Source organism: Typopeltis vanoorti, chromosome 13 (genome assembly GCF_054136105.1).
Source record: "Typopeltis vanoorti isolate ZY-2024b chromosome 13, IOZ_Tvanoo_1.0, whole genome shotgun sequence".
Taxonomy (NCBI): Eukaryota; Metazoa; Arthropoda; class Arachnida; order Uropygi; family Thelyphonidae; genus Typopeltis; species Typopeltis vanoorti.
In genome coordinates this window covers 7,298,307-7,322,199 of record NC_143561.1, presented here as the reverse complement: position 1 = coordinate 7,322,199, position 23,893 = coordinate 7,298,307, and the positions used below count along the sequence as shown (strand labels likewise).

The 23,893-nt window shown below is 34.0% G+C and overlaps 1 protein-coding gene across 2 annotated transcripts in view; it reads left to right on the top strand.

The window, feature by feature from the left end:
* pea (ATP-dependent RNA helicase pea) overlaps positions 1-17,853 on the top strand; it is a 319,525-nt gene extending 301,672 nt beyond the window's left edge. For both annotated transcript variants that reach the window (XM_090402685.1, XM_090402684.1), the window contains exons 24-26: positions 2,629-2,825; positions 11,839-12,018; positions 16,069-17,853. In XM_090402685.1, coding sequence (XP_090258811.1) covers positions 2,629-2,825; positions 11,839-12,018; positions 16,069-16,291 — 600 coding nt within the window. In that variant the 3' untranslated portion in view covers positions 16,292-17,853. The remainder of the gene's footprint in view (positions 1-2,628; positions 2,826-11,838; positions 12,019-16,068) is intronic.
* The last annotated feature ends 6,040 nt before the right edge of the window (positions 17,854-23,893 follow it).

Sequence of the window (23,893 nt, the reverse complement as noted above, 5' to 3'; positions counted from 1 at the left end):
TCCTTCCCAATATCATTAATGTACAGATTGAATAACAGTCGACCAAGCACTGATCCTTTTGGTACGTCATTTTTTTTTATTATTTTTTTTTTTTTATTAATCTACTACCCTTACATCACGTCCATCCAGACATCTCATCCAGACTTGATATAGGCCTAAGCCTTTGCAAGTGTTTTACCCTATGCCTGTTCTAGTTATCATTGTAGTCATTCTCTGGTGGCAACACCATGCCACCAGTGTGCCTGTAGGGCCCTCAAGGAAAGAGCTTTTATATACTTCTGCATAAGCTCAAGTTGTTTTAAGTCTTTATAACTATCTGCACTCCATACGCCATGTAAAGACATGGTGGTGCTGGTAAAACTTGGAGTTGCCCCATGCTCCTCCCGTATCTTACTAACTAGATCTTGGTTATTCTTATAATAGTTTACCTTATTATTAAGACTATAGGCTAGTGGGTGCCCTGTTCCCACCACCTGGGCATTAACTACCCAAACATCGCCATCTCTTTTAATCACCAAGTCTGGCTTATGCAAACCTGCGAATGTCCTATAATGTGGTTCCACTGCGGTCTCCCAACCTTTGTTCTTAAAGCGGCTCTTCAGAATGGAGACCACAGCGTCATGCCTCCACACGCGTACCCCATGGGTGCAGAAGCAACACTGGGCTATATGAGAAATGTCTCACTGTAGTGACAGCCAGTCCTACAGTTTGAGTCGTCACTACCCTATCGAGCTGTGTGGGATCGAGTGGGCAGGGCATTGATCCTCGTCCTGATAAGGTCAATATACTCGACCCAGAGAGGACTCTGGTGCCATCCCTTACCCAATCATGCTGGGGAGGCACCAGATATGACTCTTTTAAAGGAGTACCATCTACAGAAGAGGGCAGCAGAGATGCCCATCTCTGGTGTTCTGCAGGTGCTGACTCAATTAAGGTACAAATAAGCAAAGCTTTTTCATTTGCAATTCTTCATGCAAAATATATCCTACACATTCTTTTGAAATGCCTATAGTCTCAGCAATTTCAAGCACTTTGACTCACCGGTCATCCAATATCATATCGTGCACTTGATCAATGATTTCTGGTGTTTTTACACTTTTTGGACGTCCTTCACGTGGATCATCTTCAAGGCTGGTATGGCCACATTTAAACTCGGCAGCCCATTTCTTAATTGGTGAAAACAAAGGAGAAGAGTTTCCATAAACTTTTATGAACTTCGAATGAATTTCTTTTGCTGTTAAACCTTCTTTTACAAAGAATTTTATGACCGCATGATACTCAATTTTATCCATTTCAAGGGATACAGACAACACTTTTGCTTCAGACAGCTATATAAAACAGACTACTTGATAGAATGACTTGCAATTTCACATGGATGCTTATGACAGATGTACCAACTTAGAAAAAAAAAAAAATCTTGCCAATAGTGTTGCCATCTATGGTCGAGGTTGAGAACTTTTCAGACCACCCTTTGTGTGTGTGTGTGTGTGTGTGTGTGTGTGTGTGTGTGTGTGTGTGTGTGTGTGTGTGTGTGTGTGTGTGTGTGTGTGTGTGGATATATATATATATATATATATATATATATATTTATTATTCTTGAAAGACAAAAGAAACAGATTAACTGCATAATTACATACAGTTTGAAAACTGACTGTGGTTTATATAAATTTCATCAGTAAGAAGTCAACTGTTTAATGATATCAATTTAGGAACCTCCCTAGTAGAGTCAATACTGATGATGTAACGTTCACTCAAAAGATGATGATCAAATCCTGTTTAGGATGCAAAGAACTTATGAAACCTTTTCAACTGAAAGTAAGGCAGTCAATCTCATATATGAGTTTTTCCTTCTGCAAGCAAGCAAACAAACCAGCCCCATGAATGAATGCACGTAAACCATAGACATAATACCCTCCCATCCTTGGGGGACACAGCAGAGGAATGGCAAGCCACATTTCATTCAAAAAGACTGTAAATCCTTAACCAGGAGGTTCCTACCAGTCCTTGAATGAAAGAGATGTTTTTCAATGGCACAAAGACATCAAAGGTCGTATACAGCATCACGACACAGGTTACACCAGTACATATGGTAAATTGTTTATAAGGCAATCACAAACATCCAAACAGAATTTGAATCCACAGTCTCCTGACTTGGAGGGAGAGAGAGAGAGAGAGAGAATATGCTAACCACTTGGCCAACCAGGCTGGCTGGAAGAGATGAAAAAGAGAAATTAATGCACAAAAGTAACATGCAAAACTAACTCATTAACCCCCCAACCGGGGGTTAATGAGTTTTTAGCTGAATGTCTTAATGAGTTAATGGGTTAATGAGTTTTAATGAATTTTTAGCTGAACGTCTATAGACGTTCAGCTAAATCTGGATACGAAGCTCTAACATCCATTGAATAACATGGATAAGAAGTGCAATTTGGTGTCACTATTTCATCCACATCAGCCGGTAGGGAGGTTAAACCGTAGGGTTGTTTTTTTGTAAAATGTGCTCTATAACATGAATTAAGAGCATTGGGATGAATGATCTTGATATGAAATATATTTTACAACCTCATATATTTTTAAAATTTTTGATATTTTTAACATTTTTTCATTATATTTTTAATAAAATTTTAGGATAAACAAGCACTAGCTGATCAGAAGAAAGCAAAATTTAATCAGTGTGAAGGTGACCATTTAACACTACTAGCAGTATATAATTCATGGAAAAACAACAAATTCTCTAATGCTTGGTGTTATGAAAATTTTGTACAAATTCGAACCTTAAAACGAGCCCAAGATGTGCGCAAACAGTTATTGGGCATTATGGATAGGTAGGATCTATTTATATATATATATATATATATCTTTAATCTCTTCATTTTTATAAATGAGTTATTTTATTTAAATCTTATTTATTACTGGATGTTTTTTGTGTGCAGAAAAAAAAAGCTGCTTTTTGTTTGTTTGTTGTTTTTGCTGTTTTTTATTGATTTGCTTATTTTAATGTAAATATATTACTAGAAAATTTAAGAAGTTGAAAGAATTACTTATTTTGTATCCTAAAGTTTTATAATAATATAATATAGCAAAGCTAATAATAATGGCAAATATCTGTTGGATTTCTGCTCAGGACATGGACTGGTTATTACTAACACCATGTTCCAACATAAAAATGTGCACAAATTCACATGGAGAGAAGAGGCTAGGAATAAGAAAAGTCTCATTGACTATGTTATTGTTGATAGTGATGTTTTCTCCCTGGTGCAGAACACCAGAGTGTACAGAGGATTTGAAATTGAAAGTGATCACTATTTAGTCTTGAGCAGAATAAAATTGAATTTCATATTGAAAAGAATAACATGTAAGAAAGTTTTAAAGCGAATAAAAGTTGAGCAGCTCTCAGATGTGAACTGTAGACTAAAATACAGAAAGATTATTGAAAAGAAAATGAAAGACTTTGAGAAAAGGAATCAAACCTTGGAGATTCAGTGGCAAACTCTGAAGAAAACATTGATTGATTCTGCCAGAGAGGCATGTGGTGAGGTTGTGTGCAAGGATAAAAAAATCAGAACTCCCTGGTGGACACGGGAAGTTAAAGAGGCAGTGAAGGAAAAGAAGAAAGCATATCAAAAGTTCCTGGCAAATAAGTCAGCTTTTACTCTTACAGAATACAGAGACAAATGTAAGAAAGCTAAACAGTGTGTAAAACTAGCTAAACAAAAGTCATGGGAGGACTTTGGCAAGAATATAGAAAATAAATATCAAGAAGGTGGCAAAATATTCTGGAGGTTGTTGAAGAAGCTTAGGAATGGAGGAAAGAGTGCTGTAAAAGGAGTTAGAGATGATAAAGGTGATATGAAAACAGGAGAAAAAGATATCCTTGAAGTATGGAGTAATTACTTTGAAAAACTGCTAAATGAAACAAGCAGTGATGACAGCACAGTGATAAAAAAACACTGACCAGGCATGCAGTCAGGAATACATATCCATACTTGAAGTAGAAAAAGCCATCAAAGGCTTGAAATGTGGAAAGGCAGCAGGAGTAGATGATATTCGACCAGAAGTGCTGAAGTATGGTGGTATAAAAGTCTTACAGTGGCTGCACTGCATAGTTCAGAAAGCCTGGACAGAGGGACGAATTCCCGATGATTGGAGTAGAGCACTTATAGTACCCATATATAAAAAGGGAAATAAAACTGAATGTGAGAATTACAGAGGTATTTCCCTACTGAGTGTTCCTGGCAAGATCTATGCAAGTATACTTGAGAAACGGTTGAGAAGAATTGTGGAGGAAAAGCTTGGTGAAGAACAAGCTGGATTCAGGCCAAATAGAGGCTGTCAGGATCAGATCTTCACTTTACGACAAATAGTCGAGAAAGCATGGGAATATAACAAAGATCTGTATTTAAGTTTTGTCGATTTGGAAAAGGCATATGACAAGGTGCCAAGAGAGAAGCTATTCAATACGCTGCAGTTATATGGTGTCAATGGGGTATTATATCAAGCAATACTTAGTCTTTATTTGAGTTGTAAGTCAACAGTTAGAATTGAAGGAAGTACAGGAAGATGGTTTGATGTTAAATCTGGTGTGAGACAAGGATGTACATTATCCCCTCTGTTATTCATTATCTATATGGATCACATTATGAAGGAATGTGGTATTAAACCTGATATCAAAATTGGAGATGTTAATGTCAGCTCTTTGCTTTATGCGGATGATGTTATACTTCTAAATAAATCCGCTACAAGTCTGCAAGATTCTCTGACTAAATTGAATAGCTGTTGTAATAGATATGGTATGAAGGTCAGCAATAAAAAGACAAAGACAATGAAAATAGGCAGAATCATTGAAAATGTCAACTGTGTTGTGAATGGAGAACCTGTGGAACAAGTAAAACGTTTCAGCTACTTAGGCACGATTTTTACTGAAGATGGTAAATTAAATATAGAAATAGACAACAGAATCAGCAAAGCTGGTATGGTGGGAAGTCAATTGAATAAATTCATATGGAATAAGAAAGAAATTAGTCGGAACACTAAATTAGCTGTATACAAGACAGTGTTCAAACCAGTTTTAATTTATGGATCTGAGAGCTGGGTCAGAAGTAAAACACTTGACCAAAGACTAGAGACCGCAGATATGAGAGTCCTGAGAAAGATTAGAGGCGTGAACAGATGGCATCAATGGCAATATCATATTAAAAATGAGGATATTAGGAAAGAACTTGACATTGTCAGCATCCAGGAATGCGTTAGCAGAGCTAATCTCAGGTGGTATGGTCACTTAAATAGAATGGGAGAGGAAAGATTAGCAAAACAAGTGTTCTCTGCCAGGTTGGCAGGAAAACGACCCAGAGGAAGACCAAGATATAGGTGGATTGATACAGTACAAAGTGCCTTAGACGATAGAATTATAAGATCTGATAATGTTGGAGTCTTGACAAGTAACAGACTGATTTGGAGGAAAATTGTAGATAGGAAGTTAGTAATGATGTAATTTTTTCATGTAATGCTGTCATATCCTGTACACCCCTTGAGGGTACATGGCAGGAATTTGATGATGATGATGATGATGAAGTTTTATAATTGCATTACAAAAACTTTATTTTTTGTTTTGACGTTCTTTCCTTTACTACCTTGTCTTAATCCTTATTCAGTCTCTTATGCACTTCAGTGCGGCAAATTTATTTGATTTTCGACTGCATAAGTCAGACTGAATTTCAGAGAGTGAGGGATTGAAATCTGGAGTAATGGCAATGCAAGGGCTCATAAATTTAACAGAAGTTTTTTTTTTTTTACTCAACACAGGCTAGCCCTATCAGCACACAGGTTCATGATTTTTTTGAAGATAGTGCATTGACAATTTTCTTTCAGATCATCATGTTGTTTACAATTCATTTATTTTTACCAAGAAATACATGTACATTTAAGACCAATAATTAGTTATGGCTATCATTCCTAACCTACCTAAATCTTGATTATCATACACTATTTTATAACACAATACTATACACTACTATTATATAACAGTATTTAATTAAGACAACAACCTATTTCATACCTTTACACAGTTGCATATATCGGTAGCACAAGAGTGTCATCATATTACAGTTACTTACAGATCTTCCTTCACAAACAGTCCATTGTGTTCAGCGAAAGTTCCATTGGGACATCTCATTCCTCTGTCTTGATTAGAATGTTTCTTGTTTTCTCTAGGATGTCGCAGAAATACATCTCATCATTGATGGTGGCACTGTGCAAATTCCAGGTTCTTTCCTTTCTGTATCTCTGTAGTCAATGACTAGAAGCAATCCTATGGGGAAGGATTTCTGGGGAGATCTGGACGTCATCTGCAAGACCTTTCCATCGGTTCTCAGCCACAGGTGCTGGTGGTCGCAGAGAAACATGGCAACTGCTGTACTTCGGAACTTCTCAGCTCTCGGAACACTCTAAAACTCTGGGGGGGACTTCAGTGAACCCCTGTGAACGAGTGAATGCCATTTCCTACTCACCAGGTCACTTAAATATCCTTTCCCATTCTTTGTTTTCACCTCCGCAATTTTCGATCCTATCCTCAGGCATGTCGACATCACTTTTGCGCACCTTTACCAAAGTCTTTGTCCTAGACGATTTTCAATTTCAAAATTTTCAAGATTTTCAAAAAGTTGCAGAGGCTTGCGATTTTTTTCTTACGGGAGTTTCTTTTGTTCTTTACTAATTTGGACAACTTTCTTGCTGACTCATTACTTTAACAAAGAGTAATTCTTTTCCTTTGTGTTGAACACAATCGTTTTTACAGGTAATATTAAATCATACATACATTATAACTAAATTTTTCGTTTATAATTTATATCAACTTCACATATTTTATGCAATATTCTGATTTAAGACCCTTGTAAAACTGAGAATGATAAATTATAAATAACTTATCCTGTGAGATTTTACATATCCACTGCTCTCTGTTGTTAGAATTATGTGTGGTTCACCATACATATATAATATTCACATATATAATATTATTATATATGTGAGTTCTTATTATTATTAGGCTAATCATCATTAAAAAAGAAAGAAAGATTAAAACTAATTTCTCTGTAGATTCATTTCTGTGGACTGGTGGGCATGATATATGTTAAAATTATGTGATGATAATATACAAGTAAGAGATCCATTATTCATTTTTCTCTCTCTGTAGTTTCATACTTGTTTACATTCACAGCATTAATTTTTTTTCTTAAACTTGATACACTGTGTAAAATAACTGTATCATAATCATTGCCATCAGGTTCCTGATATCTACCCACAAGAGATATACTACAGGTAAAGTTTACATTATTACTAACTTCTTATCGACATTTTTCTCCAAATTAATGTTATATGTTAGGACTTGAATACTTTTCAGATCTTAGTCTTCTTCTGGGTCTTTTACCCTTTTTAAGTGACCGTACCATATTTCTAATTTTCATTCCAAATTTGTTACATCAGTTTAGTTGAGGAATTCTACATATTTGTACTGGATTTATTTAGGAGTATTGTTGTGTCCCCCTTTTACCGTCTTATAATTGTTAATTACGCTTACAAGTTTATTTTATTTCTTGTTTGTAACAAATTACTATACGTGATATCATCCAAATACAAGGTATCTAAGCTCTTGCTCCCCTTAGTGTCCTAAAACATTTATATTTTTTAGCTGCGCCATTTAGAACATTTAGTTTATGAAAAGAATCAAAACAAGAAGCAATTTCTTAAATATGTTTAGGTGTGAAACAATTATGCAGTCATGACCTTGAACTTGTAACTTAACACCCCCCCCCCCGGCTAAATTCGTGCATTATTACAAACAGTGCATTGAATGGCAATTTCAGACAACTGAGTTTTCAATCAGCAAAAGTTTATTATACACATAAGCACAATACAATACATTAAAATTCATTAAAACTTAATTCAATACTAAGCTGAAACAATATAAAGCAATACTAAAAAAAAATGATAGGTTATAAAATTCTATGTGGGAGGGGCAATTATGCCACCACAAAAGACTTCACACATACGATAAAAGGATATTCTCTCAAATGTTAACAATTGACTAAAATTTCTCATCTGTCTGAGCACAATATTATGATACAATACCTTAATTAAACACAATTAGTTTACACACGTTAATTCACAAGAGTAATATGGGTTAAACAGTCCAATCGCTACAATAGTAACCACATTCAATTCTTCAAACAGCTCTCTGACAAAATATAGATGACATGCATAAGTTTCTAGACACATGATTATTTATCTATTAACACTAACAAGCTTATTCTCTTTCTATTCTTAAATGCACTAAAGTCCTAGTTTAACTCTCGTTCAAGTCTTTCAATTGATCGGTAACTGAACTACAATCATAGCTACATTAAGATTTGAAATAAGATTTTACAATACCGTTTGATAAGGATCTTCTCTGCTCTTACTCGTCTGTAATTTCTGAGTATGAATTCTTCTGTAGTGGACCATATCTGCGCTTTCTCGGATCAAGGTGGGCCTTCACGTCTTCAGCACATCAAACTTCTTCCAAGTAAACACAATGGATCTGCGATTCTGTAGTCGTGAGATTCACTATGTGAGCACCTACTTCTCCACAGATTTTCTTTTTTGGCCAGGAACACGGTTGATATAACATGCAGTAATTACCTTCTCAGCTATACGGCGTCCCTCCTTTCTATAATAGGGAATTGGGACTGAAATCCCGCTTACTTTGTTCCTTGTCATGGCAGAAGGAGAGAACTCCTGACCGTCACTCAGGAAAACCACATAAGACAACCCATACAAAGACTGGAGAACCAAGAGAGAGAGAGAGAGTCGGGGGGGTCCTAACCCTTTTATACCATGATCCTACCGGCGCCTTCTGCAATTAATCCCCCCCCCCCCCATGTCTGGATACGCTTTCTGTAACCAGTTAGGGTGGCGTTTTTCTGCCAAAATTCCTGCAGGCCGTGTGCACACGACTGACTCATGACGATGTCCAAAATCGGGAACTTTGACCTTGGACCTTACCTTGTTACTTGCTAACCCTATGAGTCACATTTATTAAACTTTATCAGCTTACCAAAATTTTCTAAGAATTGGCATAAACTTATAATCCCTTGTTTCAATTGTTTAACAATGAGTCTTTACATGATTCTTATGACCAATATTCTGTAAGTTAATTATCTTATTTTCATCATATTACAACAAATTTTCTTATGTGTGTTACCAAATATTCTCAGTTGTATTTCACACTTAGATGCAAGCATATTTTCTTTTTTTTTTTTTTTAGGTTCTTACTTGTTAAATTGTGATCAAAATAAATTCCTTTTTGGAACCTTATTAATCACAAACTTCAACAGTATAACATATGTATAAAATAAGTGCTAAGATTAAACCTTTCCTTTTATATCCATATAGATCATATTATGACAGAACTTGGCAATAAAGCAGCAAACCATTTTCTTATTAAAAAAAAAAGAAGATAAAGTATAATGGGAAATTTTCATCAGAATTTCTGTTATGAGTTACAATTATTAGACACATTCACAAGAATAAAGAATAATACTTTTTATTATTACAAATATTTACCGGAATTAACAGGCCATCATCGGTGCATTGACATAATCACAAGATGAACCTAGAACAAATGATGTTAATCCTATATTTGCAGAACTGAGCCATGTCCCAGAGTGCCACCATACATGTGGTTATAAAATATAATGAGATTGTAATTAAGGTTACAACTAAAATTAAAATAATGTTGAAATACAGAAAATAACAAAATTTAGATAAATAAAATGTTTCAATGGCACAGCATTATATTAAAAGGTGTGGGAGGTACAAAGGGGAGCATGCTATTGCTTGCCATTTATGAGGATGAGACATGGCAATGGATAGACAGTCATTCTGATTTAAGTTTAGACAGTGTACAAGTGCTTCAGCACTATTTAAATAACCACTCATATCTAAACCAGCACTTATGTAAAAAGAGATAGCATTGGACCACGGGATATTGTGATCAGTGTCCACTCCATGGCGAACAAGGCCCGATTTTTCAGGTTTATTGTTGGTGATATAAGATTCGTGTTATATTTGTTTTTCAACCAAATGCCCTGTTTTCCCAAGTACAAGCAGAGGCACTGAATCTGGTAAACACCAGGGAAGGAGAGAGCCCCCCCCCCCCCTCCTCATCTCTTCCTGAGGTACATGACACTGTACCAGGAGAAAAACTATTCAAAACATTGCAGTTATATGGTGTAAGCAGACATTATTTCAAGTATACAGAGTTGAATTATATGTCAACAGTTAAAATTGAAGAAAGTACAGAACGATGGTTTCATTGAAAATCAGGTGTAAGACAAGGGTGCACACTATCATCACTATTATTCATTATCTGTGTATGGATCACATCATTGAAGAAAGGTGGCATTGGGCTTGAAATCAAAACTGGAGATGTTAAACATCTTGGATCCCTTAACTAAATTGAATAATTGCTGTAGTAAATTTGAAATGAAAATCAGCAGTAAAAAGATAGATTGCCAGAATTGGCAGCTAGGCTCAGCTAATGCCTTTTATTCCTGTATAGGGAATAGGCAAAGCCATCAACCCTAACTTTTGGAGATTGAGTGGGCAGTTCATCTCTTCTGGTAGCCATCAGAGATAGCTGGCCCGAGAGTATCACTAATTTTAAGTGGTATCCAGTGAAGAGACTGGCAAATAAGCGCTGCCATCTCATGGTCCCTAATACAATATGTTGTTGTCTGAAATAGTGTGGGTTCTACAGTTTCTTGAGTTTACAGGATGGAAATGACTTTCTGGGAAGAAAAAATCTGCTTGCCCTTGCCAAAGATTGACTAACTTGGGAACCAGTTGAAGAAAGGCTTAGAAAAAGTTCCTCTACTTGGCAACTAGAATTGAACTTGGGTCTTCCTTTGGGCTGCCTGAGGAAGCAAATGTTACTTCTGCTGAGCTACACAGGAACACTCAAAACATCTGCTCTGTCCCTGAACGGATAGCTATAGAACATTTGTAAAATACTTTTGGCTTTAAGCACAAGTTAGTGAAGTTGGGAAATTAAATATGAAAATAGACGATGAACTAAGAAATTTGCTATGGTTGGCAGTCAGTTGAATAAAAATATATGGAATAAGTGAGAGATTAGTCGAAATACCAAATGACTGTATACAAGATAGTGTTAAAACCATTTATGACTTATGGAGCAGCGTTAGAAACAATAGAACTGATCAAAGGACTAGAGACAACAGATAGAGTTCTCAGAAAAATTAAAGTAGAAAGATGGCATCAATGCAGAATCATTCAAAACAAGGATATTAGTAAGGAACTTGACATTATTAGCATTCAAGAATGCGTGAGCTAATCTGTGATGACATCAGTGGCAGAATCATTAAAAATGTGGATATTAGTAATGATACCAAACTAACAGAAAAAAGATTCAGAGAAGACCTGAAGACCAAGGTTTAGATGGACTGAGGCAGTTACCAAGTGCCTTAGAAGACTGAAATGTACAATGTGACAACATTGGAGTACTGACAAATAACCTCTTATTCAGAGCAAAAATAGTGACAGGAATTTAGTAACATAAACTTTTCATGTAGTACTGTCATCCTCCTTGAAGGTATATATACATATCAGGAATTTAATGATGATTAGGATGACAGATTATCTTTCCTTTGTCATTTCTGAAATATTGACTTGCCTTATCTCTTCAGAATTACATAAGCCTTTTGTTTATGCTACCTTATCATGAAAATAATATTCTTATAAATGATAACTAAAGACAATAATGCTATACAATTATCTTTCAAATAGGCACAAACTAGATGTAGTTTCATGTGGTAAAAATACTGCAAGAGTTCAGAAAGCTATCTGCAGTGGCTTCTTTCGTAATGCGTCCAAGAAAGACCCTCAAGAAGGATACAGGACATTGGTTGATGGACAGGTGGTATATATTCATCCATCCAGTGCCCTCTTTAACAGACAGCCAGAATGGTAAGTTTTATATGTTATTTTAATATTATACGTTAATTTGTGAAAATAAGACTTAGGTGTTTATAAGTTACATTTCATAAAATCCCACAAGTTGGGAATCCCCAGTATGACTCCAAGGGAAAAATGTGATTGGATTCCTCTGCTCAAAAAAGAAAAAAAAAAAAAAATGTATTAGTCTCAAGTTATTTTGGTATGCATATGTTAAAACAGAATGTTCACAGTGCAATCGTTAGCAACATGTGCAGTGTTGCCATGTTTTTGTGGTTGCAGAAAATGAATGTTTATATTTTATTTATTTTTATCCACACTTAATGCAGTGTTGCATACAAACTAAAGCATCCTATCAGAAGAACATAACCAATTGGATAAGTGATTCAGTTTTCTAGAAGAATAAGATGATTTTATTTAAATTAAGGGGATATTAAATCCCACATTGTTTTAAAACCGAATAAGAAACTCAAAGAGGAAATGTGTTTCTACATTATGGAAAATACCAAGAATAGCGATCAGAACTTTACCACCTTTGCTGCGAGTTGCCTGAGATTGTACTACGTACTAGTACTACTTGCATTGGCTCATGCTAGTGATCGCCGATACTTTTATAGTTTACTATATTCGGCATGAAACTCTCTGATTCCAATCTTTGAGTTTCTTATTCGGTTTTAAAACAATGTGGGATTTAATATCCCCTTAATTTAAATAATGTTTATATCGCCAAAACGAAGCCTATTGGCTCTTTATATTTAAGATGATTTTATTTTCAAATTCTTCTTCATAAATTTCTGTAGTATTTGTATTCAATGATATCTTGAAACTTACTCTTTAAAACTGAATGAAACTCCTCGGCATTAGTATCACTGTAAATTAAAAAAAAAAAAAAAATTACCAAAATAGCACACAAAGCAGGAAAGGGAGGTGTGGAATATAAAGTTACAAGTAAGAATTGCAACTGTAAAACGTCTATTTTGCATTCTTGAGACTACAGACATGTGCATTGTTTTATTCATTGTATTAGCTGAAAGCTAGAAACAAACAAAAAAAAAAAAAAAGTCAAAACTATTTGCAGTAGTTACCTTTCTTCTCAGCTGTATGCCGTCCCTCCTTTCTATAATAGGGAATTGGGACCGAAATCCCGTTTACTTTGTTTGTTCCTTGTCGTCGGAAGGAACAAAGGTCCTTTTTCATAAAACAGTTACGATTAGAACTTTATGGTAATCATGATTCTTGCTCTTCATAATGCACTTCATGGGAAATGTATTCCCTTCCATGAAATAGATATATCTAAACACTAATGTTATCAGAAGAAGAAAGAGTTTATCTCATATCTCTGGTCTTTGATCAACTCTTATTTCTAACCCAACTCTCAGATTCTTGTGTACTGCTGGTTTAGTGGTTTGGTTAATTTTCTCCTTATTTGAAATATATTTATTCCTCTGGCTTCCCACCATATGGGTATTGCTTATTCTGTTGTCTGTTTCTATATTCATTTGCCATCTTTTTAATTTGCAATATTTTTATTGCAAATTAAAAAGATGGCAATTTTCACCAGATTTGTTAAACCAGTTTGAAATCATTTTTTAAGGTCCTAATCATTTGTACTGGATTTATTTATTAGTGTTAAATCTAGTTGAGACAAGGATGTACATTATCCCCTCTGTTATTCATTATCTATATGGATCACATCATGAAGGAAAGTGGTATTAAACATGATATCAAAATTGGAGATGTTAATGTCAGCTCTTTGCTTTATGCGGACAATGTTATATTTCTAAATAAATCCGCTACAAGTCTGCAAGATTCTCTGACTAAATTGAATAACTGTTGTAATAGATATGGTATGAAGGTCAGCAATAAAAATACAAAGACAATAAAAATAGGCAGAATCATTGAAAATGTCAACTGTGTTCTGAATGGAGAACCTGTGGAACAAGTAAAACATTTCAGCTACTTAGGCATGATTTTTAGTGAAGATTGTAAATTAAATATGGAAATAGACAACAGAATCAACAAAGCTGGTATTGTAGGAAGTCAATTGAATAAATTCATATGGAATAAGAGAGAAATTAGTCGGAACACTAAATTAGCTGTATACAAGACATGTTCAAACCAGTTGTAACTTATGGATCTGAGAACTGGGTCAGAAGTAAAACACTTGACCAAAGACTAGAGACCGCAGATATGAGAGTCCTGAGAAAGATTAGGGGCATGAACAGATGGCATCAATGGCAATATCATATTAAAAACGAGAATATTAGGAAAGAACTTGACATTGTCAGCATTAAGGAATGTGTTAGCAGAGCTAATCTCAGGTGGTATGGTCACTTAAACAGAATGGGCGAGGAAAGATTAGCAAAACAAGTGTTCTCTGCTAAGTTGGCAGGAAAACGACCCAGAGGAAGACCAAGATATAGGTGGATTGATACGGTACAAAGTGCCTTAGACGATAGAAATATAAGATCTGGTAATGTTGGAATCTTGACAAGTAACAGACTGATTTGGAGGAAAATTGTAGATAGGAAGTTAGTAATGATGTAAATTTTTCATGTAGTACTATCATATCCTGTACACCCCCTTGAGGGTAGTACATGGCAGGAATTTGATGTTGATGATTTATTTATTAGTATAACATCTGCATAAAGAAAAGAAATACGGTTAATATCACATTGATATCAGGTTTAATACTGCCACTTTGCTTAATATGTTCAGTAATAGATGATGAATAACAGGGAAGATTTATTTTATTATATATATATGTTTTTTCTCCCACTCATGAAACTTTTTTGTAAACATATGGTACATGTGGACCATGAGTGGGTAAGAATTTTCTTTCTATTTCTATTAATTTTTTTTATATTGATTTATTTTTTACATATTCAGAAACTCTGCACTCGAGAACAAACAGAACTTTTTCAAATCACTTCAGGCTTCCAATAAATGGAACAGTAGTCTTTTACTAGGTGATGAAATTCATCTCCCATCTAAAGACAATCACAAACATCCATGTCCATGGCAGAAATTGAATCTGCATCCTGTTGGGGACTGATATGATAACCACTTGGCCAGTCAAGCAGCAGTTTTGTATCCTTATCTAGCTCCTGACCAGGCCTTCTTATGCAGCCACTGTAAAACTTGTACAGTGGCTGCACTGTCTCTTAAACTTCTACATCCCATGAAGTTCTCATTTTTCTATCTTTGCAGACAAATTCACCACCAGCTTTCCTGTTGAATCAGTTTTTAGAGTTTGCTAGTGAGTCTCCATAGCTTGATTCTTGTCTTCAATCATTTTTTCTTGAATAACATTTGTGTAGTTCAGGCTACAGTTCACCAGTTTATTTCTTCTTTTTATCTTTAAAAATTGTGTTCTTCTGCAGATGCAGTTGTAAGCAAGATTCGCATTGCAAACATAATGCATGTCACCTTTTGAATGTAGTTTTGGCATTCTCTTTCTGATAATGTCCTTGTAACAAGCAGAATATAAGAGCAAGTAAATCCTTAGTGTTTTCACGTGTTCAACTGTTTTATGTCTGGTAAGGGGGGTTCAGTGTTTTTTTATAGAAATAGTTTATTACAATGAATTTACAACACCAGTGTTTGTTATAGTGAGAATCGATTATAAAGATTATGTCTGGTTGGGGGATTTCAATATTTTTTATAGAATTATTACAATGAATTTCCTTTAAAAATAGCACAGATGGAGTTTTGATTGACTATTTTGTAGTTTGTTAGTGAATTTACAACAACAGTGTTTGTTATAGTGAGAATCGATTATAAGATTAGCTTCTTTATTTTTTATGTGAATCTAACCCATGAAAGTCTGTAAACACCTAGTTATTTTATAACACTGTATATTAGTATTAGTACCAAGGATTGAATCAGATGTCTGCATTAATCCAGTTGGACAAGTTCTTTGCCCCTAAGTTCTGTTTTTCAGCTTTGTGATAAATTCATCTTAAATTTTTAATTTTTAATTTTTTTTAAAAAAAGGTTAAACATAAATATTTGTCTCAATAAGTATGCTTATTTATTTTATTTATTTACCTTTTTTTTTAGGGTTGTATATCATGAACTTGTACAGACCACTAAAGAATATATGAGGGAAGTTACAACTGTTGATCCCAAATGGATGGTGGAATTTGCTCCAGCATTTTATAAATTTGCTGATCCTACTAAGTTGAGTAAGCATAAGAAGCAGCTTCGTCTTGAACCACTATACAATAAATATGAGGAGCCCAATGCTTGGCGTATTTCTCGAGTACGGCGACGCAGAAACTAATTGCTACACTATGTATCTAAACATGTACATAGATTTTAAGATAGTTCAGGAATCAGTTTGTACATATATGTATTTTGTGGATGCTGTAAATCTTTGATTTCATATTCAAATATATTGATAAAACTTTAAAAGGTGAGGCTGCATTTAAAAATCAATTACTACTTTTTATAATGGATGAATTTAAAATATACTTAAATATTACCACCATAACTGCTGGTAATTTAAGTATATTTTAAATTCATATTTGTGCATTCATTTGCTATGTTGTACTTACCAAATTGAATTTTAAAAAAAATTTCATTTTATGGCATGTTTTAGATCCATTGATGGTAATGGAATTTTTGTTCTCAAGCCAAAATGAATCCCAAATGGGGAAAAAAATGATATTTCTATTAATTTCCTATTTGAGATATGTTAATACATGAGACAGTCAATTTAAAAAATGAAAAAATCACAAAAAAAGCTATTTGTTTTAGGTATAAAATTGTAATGTGCAACTTAATTGTAACAAATCCCTTAAGGGAATTTTTTTTTTTTTCTTGTAAAACAATAGGTGTCTGTACTCATTCTTTGTTAGCAGGAAAAATTAAAAGGATATGAAAATAAAACTAAAAAATTATTTACTGATATTTTTAATTCATAGTGTAAGTTTTTGGAATATAAAAAAAATAAATAAAATGTATATGATAATTTTAATAAAATTTTATAAGATGAATATTGCAGTTTATACTGCAAATATCTTAACAATAGGTATAGTGAGAAATGTAAATTTCATTAAATAGCTATGCTTATTTTCATACTAGTAAACATAAAAAAAATGACAAATTTCTAAATGTACTGCATTTATAAGTCCCACATCATTAGTAAAGGTGCCAATATGCCTGTTGCTTCCCCCCCCCCCCAAAAAAAAATCAACTATAATATACATATTCTATGTAAAATATTCAGCTTAGTTAAATTGTTACTTTTTATTTTATTTATTTATTTTTTTTAATTCTTATTATCATATTACCTATGTTCTAATTAATCACAAGATCAAAACAGTATGTGAATTTAAATATCATTTTGAGGTATTTATTGAAATAAGATAATAAATTAGTTTAGACATTGATAGCAAAAATGCTCTGAACTATGTACCCTTTGCTGAGACAATACTGTGAAGTTCACAGTATTCCAATTAAAATTTTAATAAGTTTTTAAGGTTTTAATATAGTTTCATTTTATGAATTGATATTTGGAAATGATCCTCATTTTAGTGGCTTTTTTATTATTATTTTTTTAGAGAAAAGTTATTGGCAAGAATAAGATATTTCATGATAATTATTTGGATGAATAAAAGTCAGGTTTAAAAGCTTATGATAAGAAAATCATAAAATATATTGACACCTTTTAAAATGTTTGATCAGATTGTGCAAATTTCCATATATATTGATAAGATGAGATAAAATTAAAAATGAATTTTTCAATTTGCAGTTTCTACTCTTAAGGTGTTTCATTAAAACTCGTTTACATTCTGTCATCTTGTAAATAGTCATTTTTTGAAATAAAAAATACTTGATTTTTGTAAATAATTTGTTATATAGTACCATGCATCAATTCTGTTGCTTGAAGTTATCACAGCTGTAATTAGTATTGAAGTGCACTAATTTTAGGAAATATGAAACTGCAACTAAAGGAATTCCAAGGGAAAAAAACATCTAATGCCTTTTATTCCCTTATGGAGGGAGTAGGCGAGGCTATGTTTAGCCCATCTGACTGTTGGAACTGAGCAGTTCAATCTCCACCAGTAGCCAATCAGTGATAGCTAGGCCAAGACTATGACTAATTATAAGTGGCATCTGATGAACATATTCCCTAATAGTGTCGGTCGATTTCTTGAGTTTATAGGGAAAAATGAAGTCATTTTCTAGCACTTTATAATCATTTTCTACACACTATAGCATCAAATACCAGTTTTGTACTCTTTCCTCTCCTATTCTGTTCAAGTGACTATACCTTAGATCCACTCTTGTTTACACATTCTTGAATGCATCAGATTCTTGCATCAATCGTCAGTCTAGATTCCTTCCTAATATCTTCATTTTTCCATATGATGCTCATCATTTTTAACATGATTTCATCATTGATGCCATCTGTTCACTCTTCTAATATTTTTTCAGAACTGTTATATATCTATGGTCTCCAGTCTCTGATCAAGTATTGTATTTCTAACCAAACTCTCAGATCTATACGTTAAAATTGGTTTAACATTGTCTTGTGATTGCTAGCAGTACAATAACGATGGTATGAAGCACCTGTGGCAAGTGTCTAACTTGTGCCCCCTAACCCAAAAATGACAAAAAGTTTGAAAAATTTTAATATAACAAGTTAAATTTTACTAAATGCAATATGTGAAATACTTACTATTAACCCTATCAAAATGAGTTGCAGTGTGTTGCAGAATTTGTGTCTCTAAAGCAGTGTATTGCCAAAATTGAAAAATACAATATAAAATAGCAAACTTTTTATTTTTTACACGTGCTTTGTTCTGTGTAAAGCTAGCTATTCTCTCTGAGCACAAGCTTGCTTACTTGCCAAGAACTTTTGATATGCTTTCTTCTTTTCCTGGAATGTCTCTTCAACTTCCTGAATCAACCATAGAGTTCTGATGTTTCTATCCTTTGCAGGCAACCTCACCACATGCCTCTTTAACTCGGTGTATTTTTCAGGGTTTGACTGAATCTCCAAGGTTTGATTCTCGTTTTCAAACTCATTTTTTCTTGAATGTTAGTCTGAGTCTACAGTTCACTTCTGCCTAACTTTGATTCTTTTTAAAATTTTCTTTCCGACTTTTCATATCAATGTGAAATTCAATTTTATTCTGCTCAAAACAAAATGATCACTTCCTTTTTTCAAATTCTCTGTTATACTCTTGTGTCCTGAACCAGCACAAGATATTTTTCTCAACAATAATATAGTCAATGAGACTTTGTCTTCTACATATGAATTTGTGCATATCGTTATATATGTGTTAGTAATGATTAGTCTATGAATTGTACAAAAATCCAACAGTTACCAAATACAGTCGGGTCTCTTTTTATGTGGTAGATACGTTCCACAGAAAATCGCACAAAAAAGGCCTAAACTTACATTGAAAAACTAGGGATACGTTCCATAATTTTCTAAAACCGAAGCAATGAATTAAAATAAACCTAAAATCGCATAAAAAAGGTTTATGAAAATTCACGAAAATAAGACTGCCTAAGTTTGTTTTAAAGCTTTATTCATTTAATTTTATTGAAAAGTAACATTTTTTATAACATTTTGTCATCAGAATTATCATCGCTATTAGATGATATTCGACAACGTTTGCAAACTGATACAAAATCACTTTCATCACTAGAAGAGATAATCAGCGCATCAGATCTGTACGGTAAAGGCAATGGTTCTTCACAAACAGAATTAGCTTCACCCTTGTTCTGTGCTGATTTTTTTCTTCTGACAATGTAATCACTGATTAAACTTTGTGATGATGATTTCACTAATGTTCCCTCTAATTTTTTGCTGTGAGTGTGCGCAGAAATTTGCATGTGTGCAAAATTTGCCTTCTTTTGAAAAGTAGGTGCACACCCATACGAGTCATCATACTGATCATTTAAGCAAAAAAGTTGAAAGATTTTAGTTCACTCTTTACCTTCTGGTGTGAATGGGACGTCAGCCAGGTCACCCCAACTCCCCACCGTGTTCCACACACACACACGGCAGTAGCCTCCACAGTAAACAGTCGGAAATCACGATTCACAAGCATTGGGCAGGACTCGATCTGGGGACTTCGTGCATGCGAGGCCAACACAATACCGACTGCACTAGATAGGATTCTAAGTGTGTGTATTATTACCATCACCAAGTAAGTTGTGTGACATCAATCACAGAGCTAACATAAATACTTTATATGTATTTAATATTGATCTGATTAGAAGTAAGAAATAAAGTAAAAAAAAAAATTGATAACACTAGTAACTGATTGCCTTTAATTAAATTTTCTAACTTTGCAAATAACTCTAAACATACATAATAAAATATTCCCATTACTAATTCTTACCTTGTTTAACCATAATAAGTCCGTTACTAATTCTCATCTTGTTTAGTTCTAGCTTCTATCGCTTTATTTTTTCTCTCTTCTGTCTTTGGCATTCACCCACTCTTTATACACGCTATCTAAATTAATTGAATTTCCATATAATTGATAACTTTTCGCTCTCATCAGCATATCCAAATGACATTCTCCTAAACGGTTTCTAAGTTGGTTTTTTATTTGATTTATTAGACTAAAACCTCGCTCACAGTCTGCACTAGATGCAAGGAAGGTTCCTCCAATATCCATCAACTTGGTCAAATCACAAAACTCCTCATTTTGAGCAGCAAATACAACTATTTGTGTAAAACTTGATATCATTTTGCATTTTATTTTTTCTTGTACAGAAAATTTGAAATCATTAAACTGACTAATTATTTCTGTAGTATCATCCAGAAAATCATGATATTTAAGACAAAGGGCATTAAAATGTTCACTACCAAATGAGCACAATGTGAAATAGAGGAGATATCAAACACTGACCATTCTTGTATCTCATTCTCAGGGAATCTGTCCCTGAGAATGAGATCCCATTCTCAGGGCCTAGTATCTACTGGTTCAGTCTCTTCTTGTTTAAATAAAGCATTTACTCTGTCACTCCAGCAAGCATTACCTTCTAAATACTGATTCCTGATGACCATGAGGGACTGATCACATATTTTTTCAAAATATGTGATCAGTCCCTCATGGTTTCTTATTATTGCCTGTAATGCAAAATATCTGGATAGCCACCGCACTTCATGGAGTGCTCTGAAAGCAATAGCTTCATTTTCAGATGCCTCGACAATTTCCTTAAATTCATGTATTTTCACTGTGGAATGAGAAATGTGTGTACACTGTTCTCATTAATGTATCAATATCTGATTAGTTTAATTTCCTTCCACGTATCACAGATCCTCACGGTGAGCTACACAGTGTTGCTGGACAAGATGTGGAACTTCTAATTTAAGTTTTGCTACAACACCATTAACTTTGCACAGCATCACTGCAGCTGCAGCAGAGGTAAGCATCACCATTTTTTGGAGATCAAGTTTCTTTTCTTGATAAATCTGTTTAATAGCTAACACAATGGAGGAGGCATCACATGCCTGCAACTGAATTATTACACCAAAATATGTTTTATATTCATTACAATCTTTTGGTCTAAACTTAAAATAGAGAATGAGACATTTGTTAACAGTCGTATCAGTGCTTTCATCAATGGTTAAGGTGTGGAAATTTGCAGATGCAGTTTGCTCAAACATGTCATTTTCAACAATTAAATTGATTGTTTCTAGAAATTCAAATGTGTAATTTTTGCTTTGCCAGCTGTTAGGGAGTTGAACATACTTTTCCATGTGTTCATTAATATCTTGAACTGGAAGGAAAGAGTTATTCATCTTAACAACTAATAAGACACTGTCAATAAGAATTTTAATCTGCTCTGGGTTTGATTGTTTTCTCTCTCGGTCATCTGAACTTGCACGTACCATACGCAGTACTCCTGTAGCTGGCAATGAACAATTTTGTTGCCTAAGTTTGTGTACTCCATCCAGATGTATTTTACTTGTCAAATGGCGTTTCAAAAAGTCCAACTTCCAAGTGACATCAAACTTCTTCCCATTAGCAAAATCCCCAGCAACCTTTGCATCACAACAATAAATACAAATAACACCAGTTGTACTATCATACATAAATATTTCACGCAGCTGAATGTTTATCAACTCATAAGCTTTTGGTGTAGCAGTTTTCACTATTTCATCCAGCCATTCACTTTTAAAGCAGCTAGCAGTTCGTTTTCGTTTCACACCTTTTGCTTCCTTTGAATTTGACATGATACATCAGTTTTTTGCAATTTTGTTATTTTTAGAATGTTTTTTTATTGTTTTTATAAATTTACAAACGTACACTATTCACTGAATAACTTGGCAAGGCAAAAGCTGAACCAACACTAAACATTGCCAAGGGCAACACAAGAGCTAAAAGATATGCCTAGAGGCTAGATTTAATTAACTTGGTTGTATCTCAATGCGTGTACACGAATGTTATTATTTAGTCTACTATTTTAAAATTCCTTTTAAAAATTAGAGAATTTTGAAACGCTGCAATATTTTGAATTGTACTCTAATTTAAGTTTTTAAAAGTATTTAATTATTTTTATTAAAATTATGAAACCATTGTTTTAATTCGTCATGATCTTGAACTAATTTGATCAGCCAATCACATTTGGGAATTTTCCTTGAGTCAGGCCTGAGATATAAACAAACCGCGCGCCATTCTATATGCTACTTAAAAATTACACATTTAAGCCACACCCCTTTCACTTTGGCATCAAATAGCTAGCCTCAAATAGGGTTACTGTTAATAATTTATAAGTTGTGTACAACTTCGAGAATGTAATAAAAAATGCGAGGTTATAGGCTTGAGCGTTGCCGAGTTACCGTATTTTTAAAGAATTTATAGGTTAATGTTTAGGTGGAACTTCTTTAATTAATAAATTTTAATTTTATCTTGAAAATCTAGTGTGCACATATTTTTTGCTTTGTGTGCTAGTTGTAAAACGTGTGCGCGCGCACATGCGCACAGCTTAGAGGAAATATTGCATACAGTTCTTCAGCTCACGTTGGAATTTAAAGGCTCGTTCAGGATTTGTGTTATTAACAAGAAATTGATTTTCCAATTTATTGCACAGTTCAAGACCGAATTATATTTGCAGTGAGGGGAACAGATGTTCTTCTGCTTCACTATCGTTTTCTGGATCTTCGACGATATCTAAAGTTAATCGATATCCAATAATATCGTCACTTAAGGCATTATCCACAAGCAATTCGTCTACATCGTTCTGGCTAAATTTATCAAAACCTCCACCAATTTCATGTGCCAATGTAATGATTTCATCTGATAATGTAAATGTTTGCAATACATCCAGGCCAAGCTGCTTTCCAGCAAGCATTTTAAATTTGTGGTCTTATTTCAGCGATAGCAGATGCAACATGATTTAAGCAGTCGTTTTTCTGCCAATTTTTTGGGTGAGTTTTGGGCGAGGGTGATTTGCTGGATCAAATTCATCATTTGAAAAATAATGATGAATTTGTGCAAACGAAATAGCCGATACACGCTTGGCAACTTTTCTCGGTTCAAAGGAAATAGGCACAAGATTGTCTAGCGTCTATATTCGGTTGTATTTATATGTGAAACCAAAATTCAAAATTAATTTTGGTGCAATAAACAAAAGATGTGTCACAGACGTCTTTGTATATTAAGGGGTTAATGATTCATTTTCTAGTTTATCCAATATAAATTGAAGAGTGTGCTTAACGTAATATTTTTTAAAAGTAGCAATTATGCCTTGATCTAATTGCTGAATAATGCTTGTATTGGTTGAAAAAAACACTACCTGCACATTTGGATGTTCTAAATGCGGATGACTTGGTGCATTGTCAACAATTAAAACTTTAAAATTGAGAGCTTTTTGCTTCACATATGTTTCCACTTCTGGTAAAAAGCAA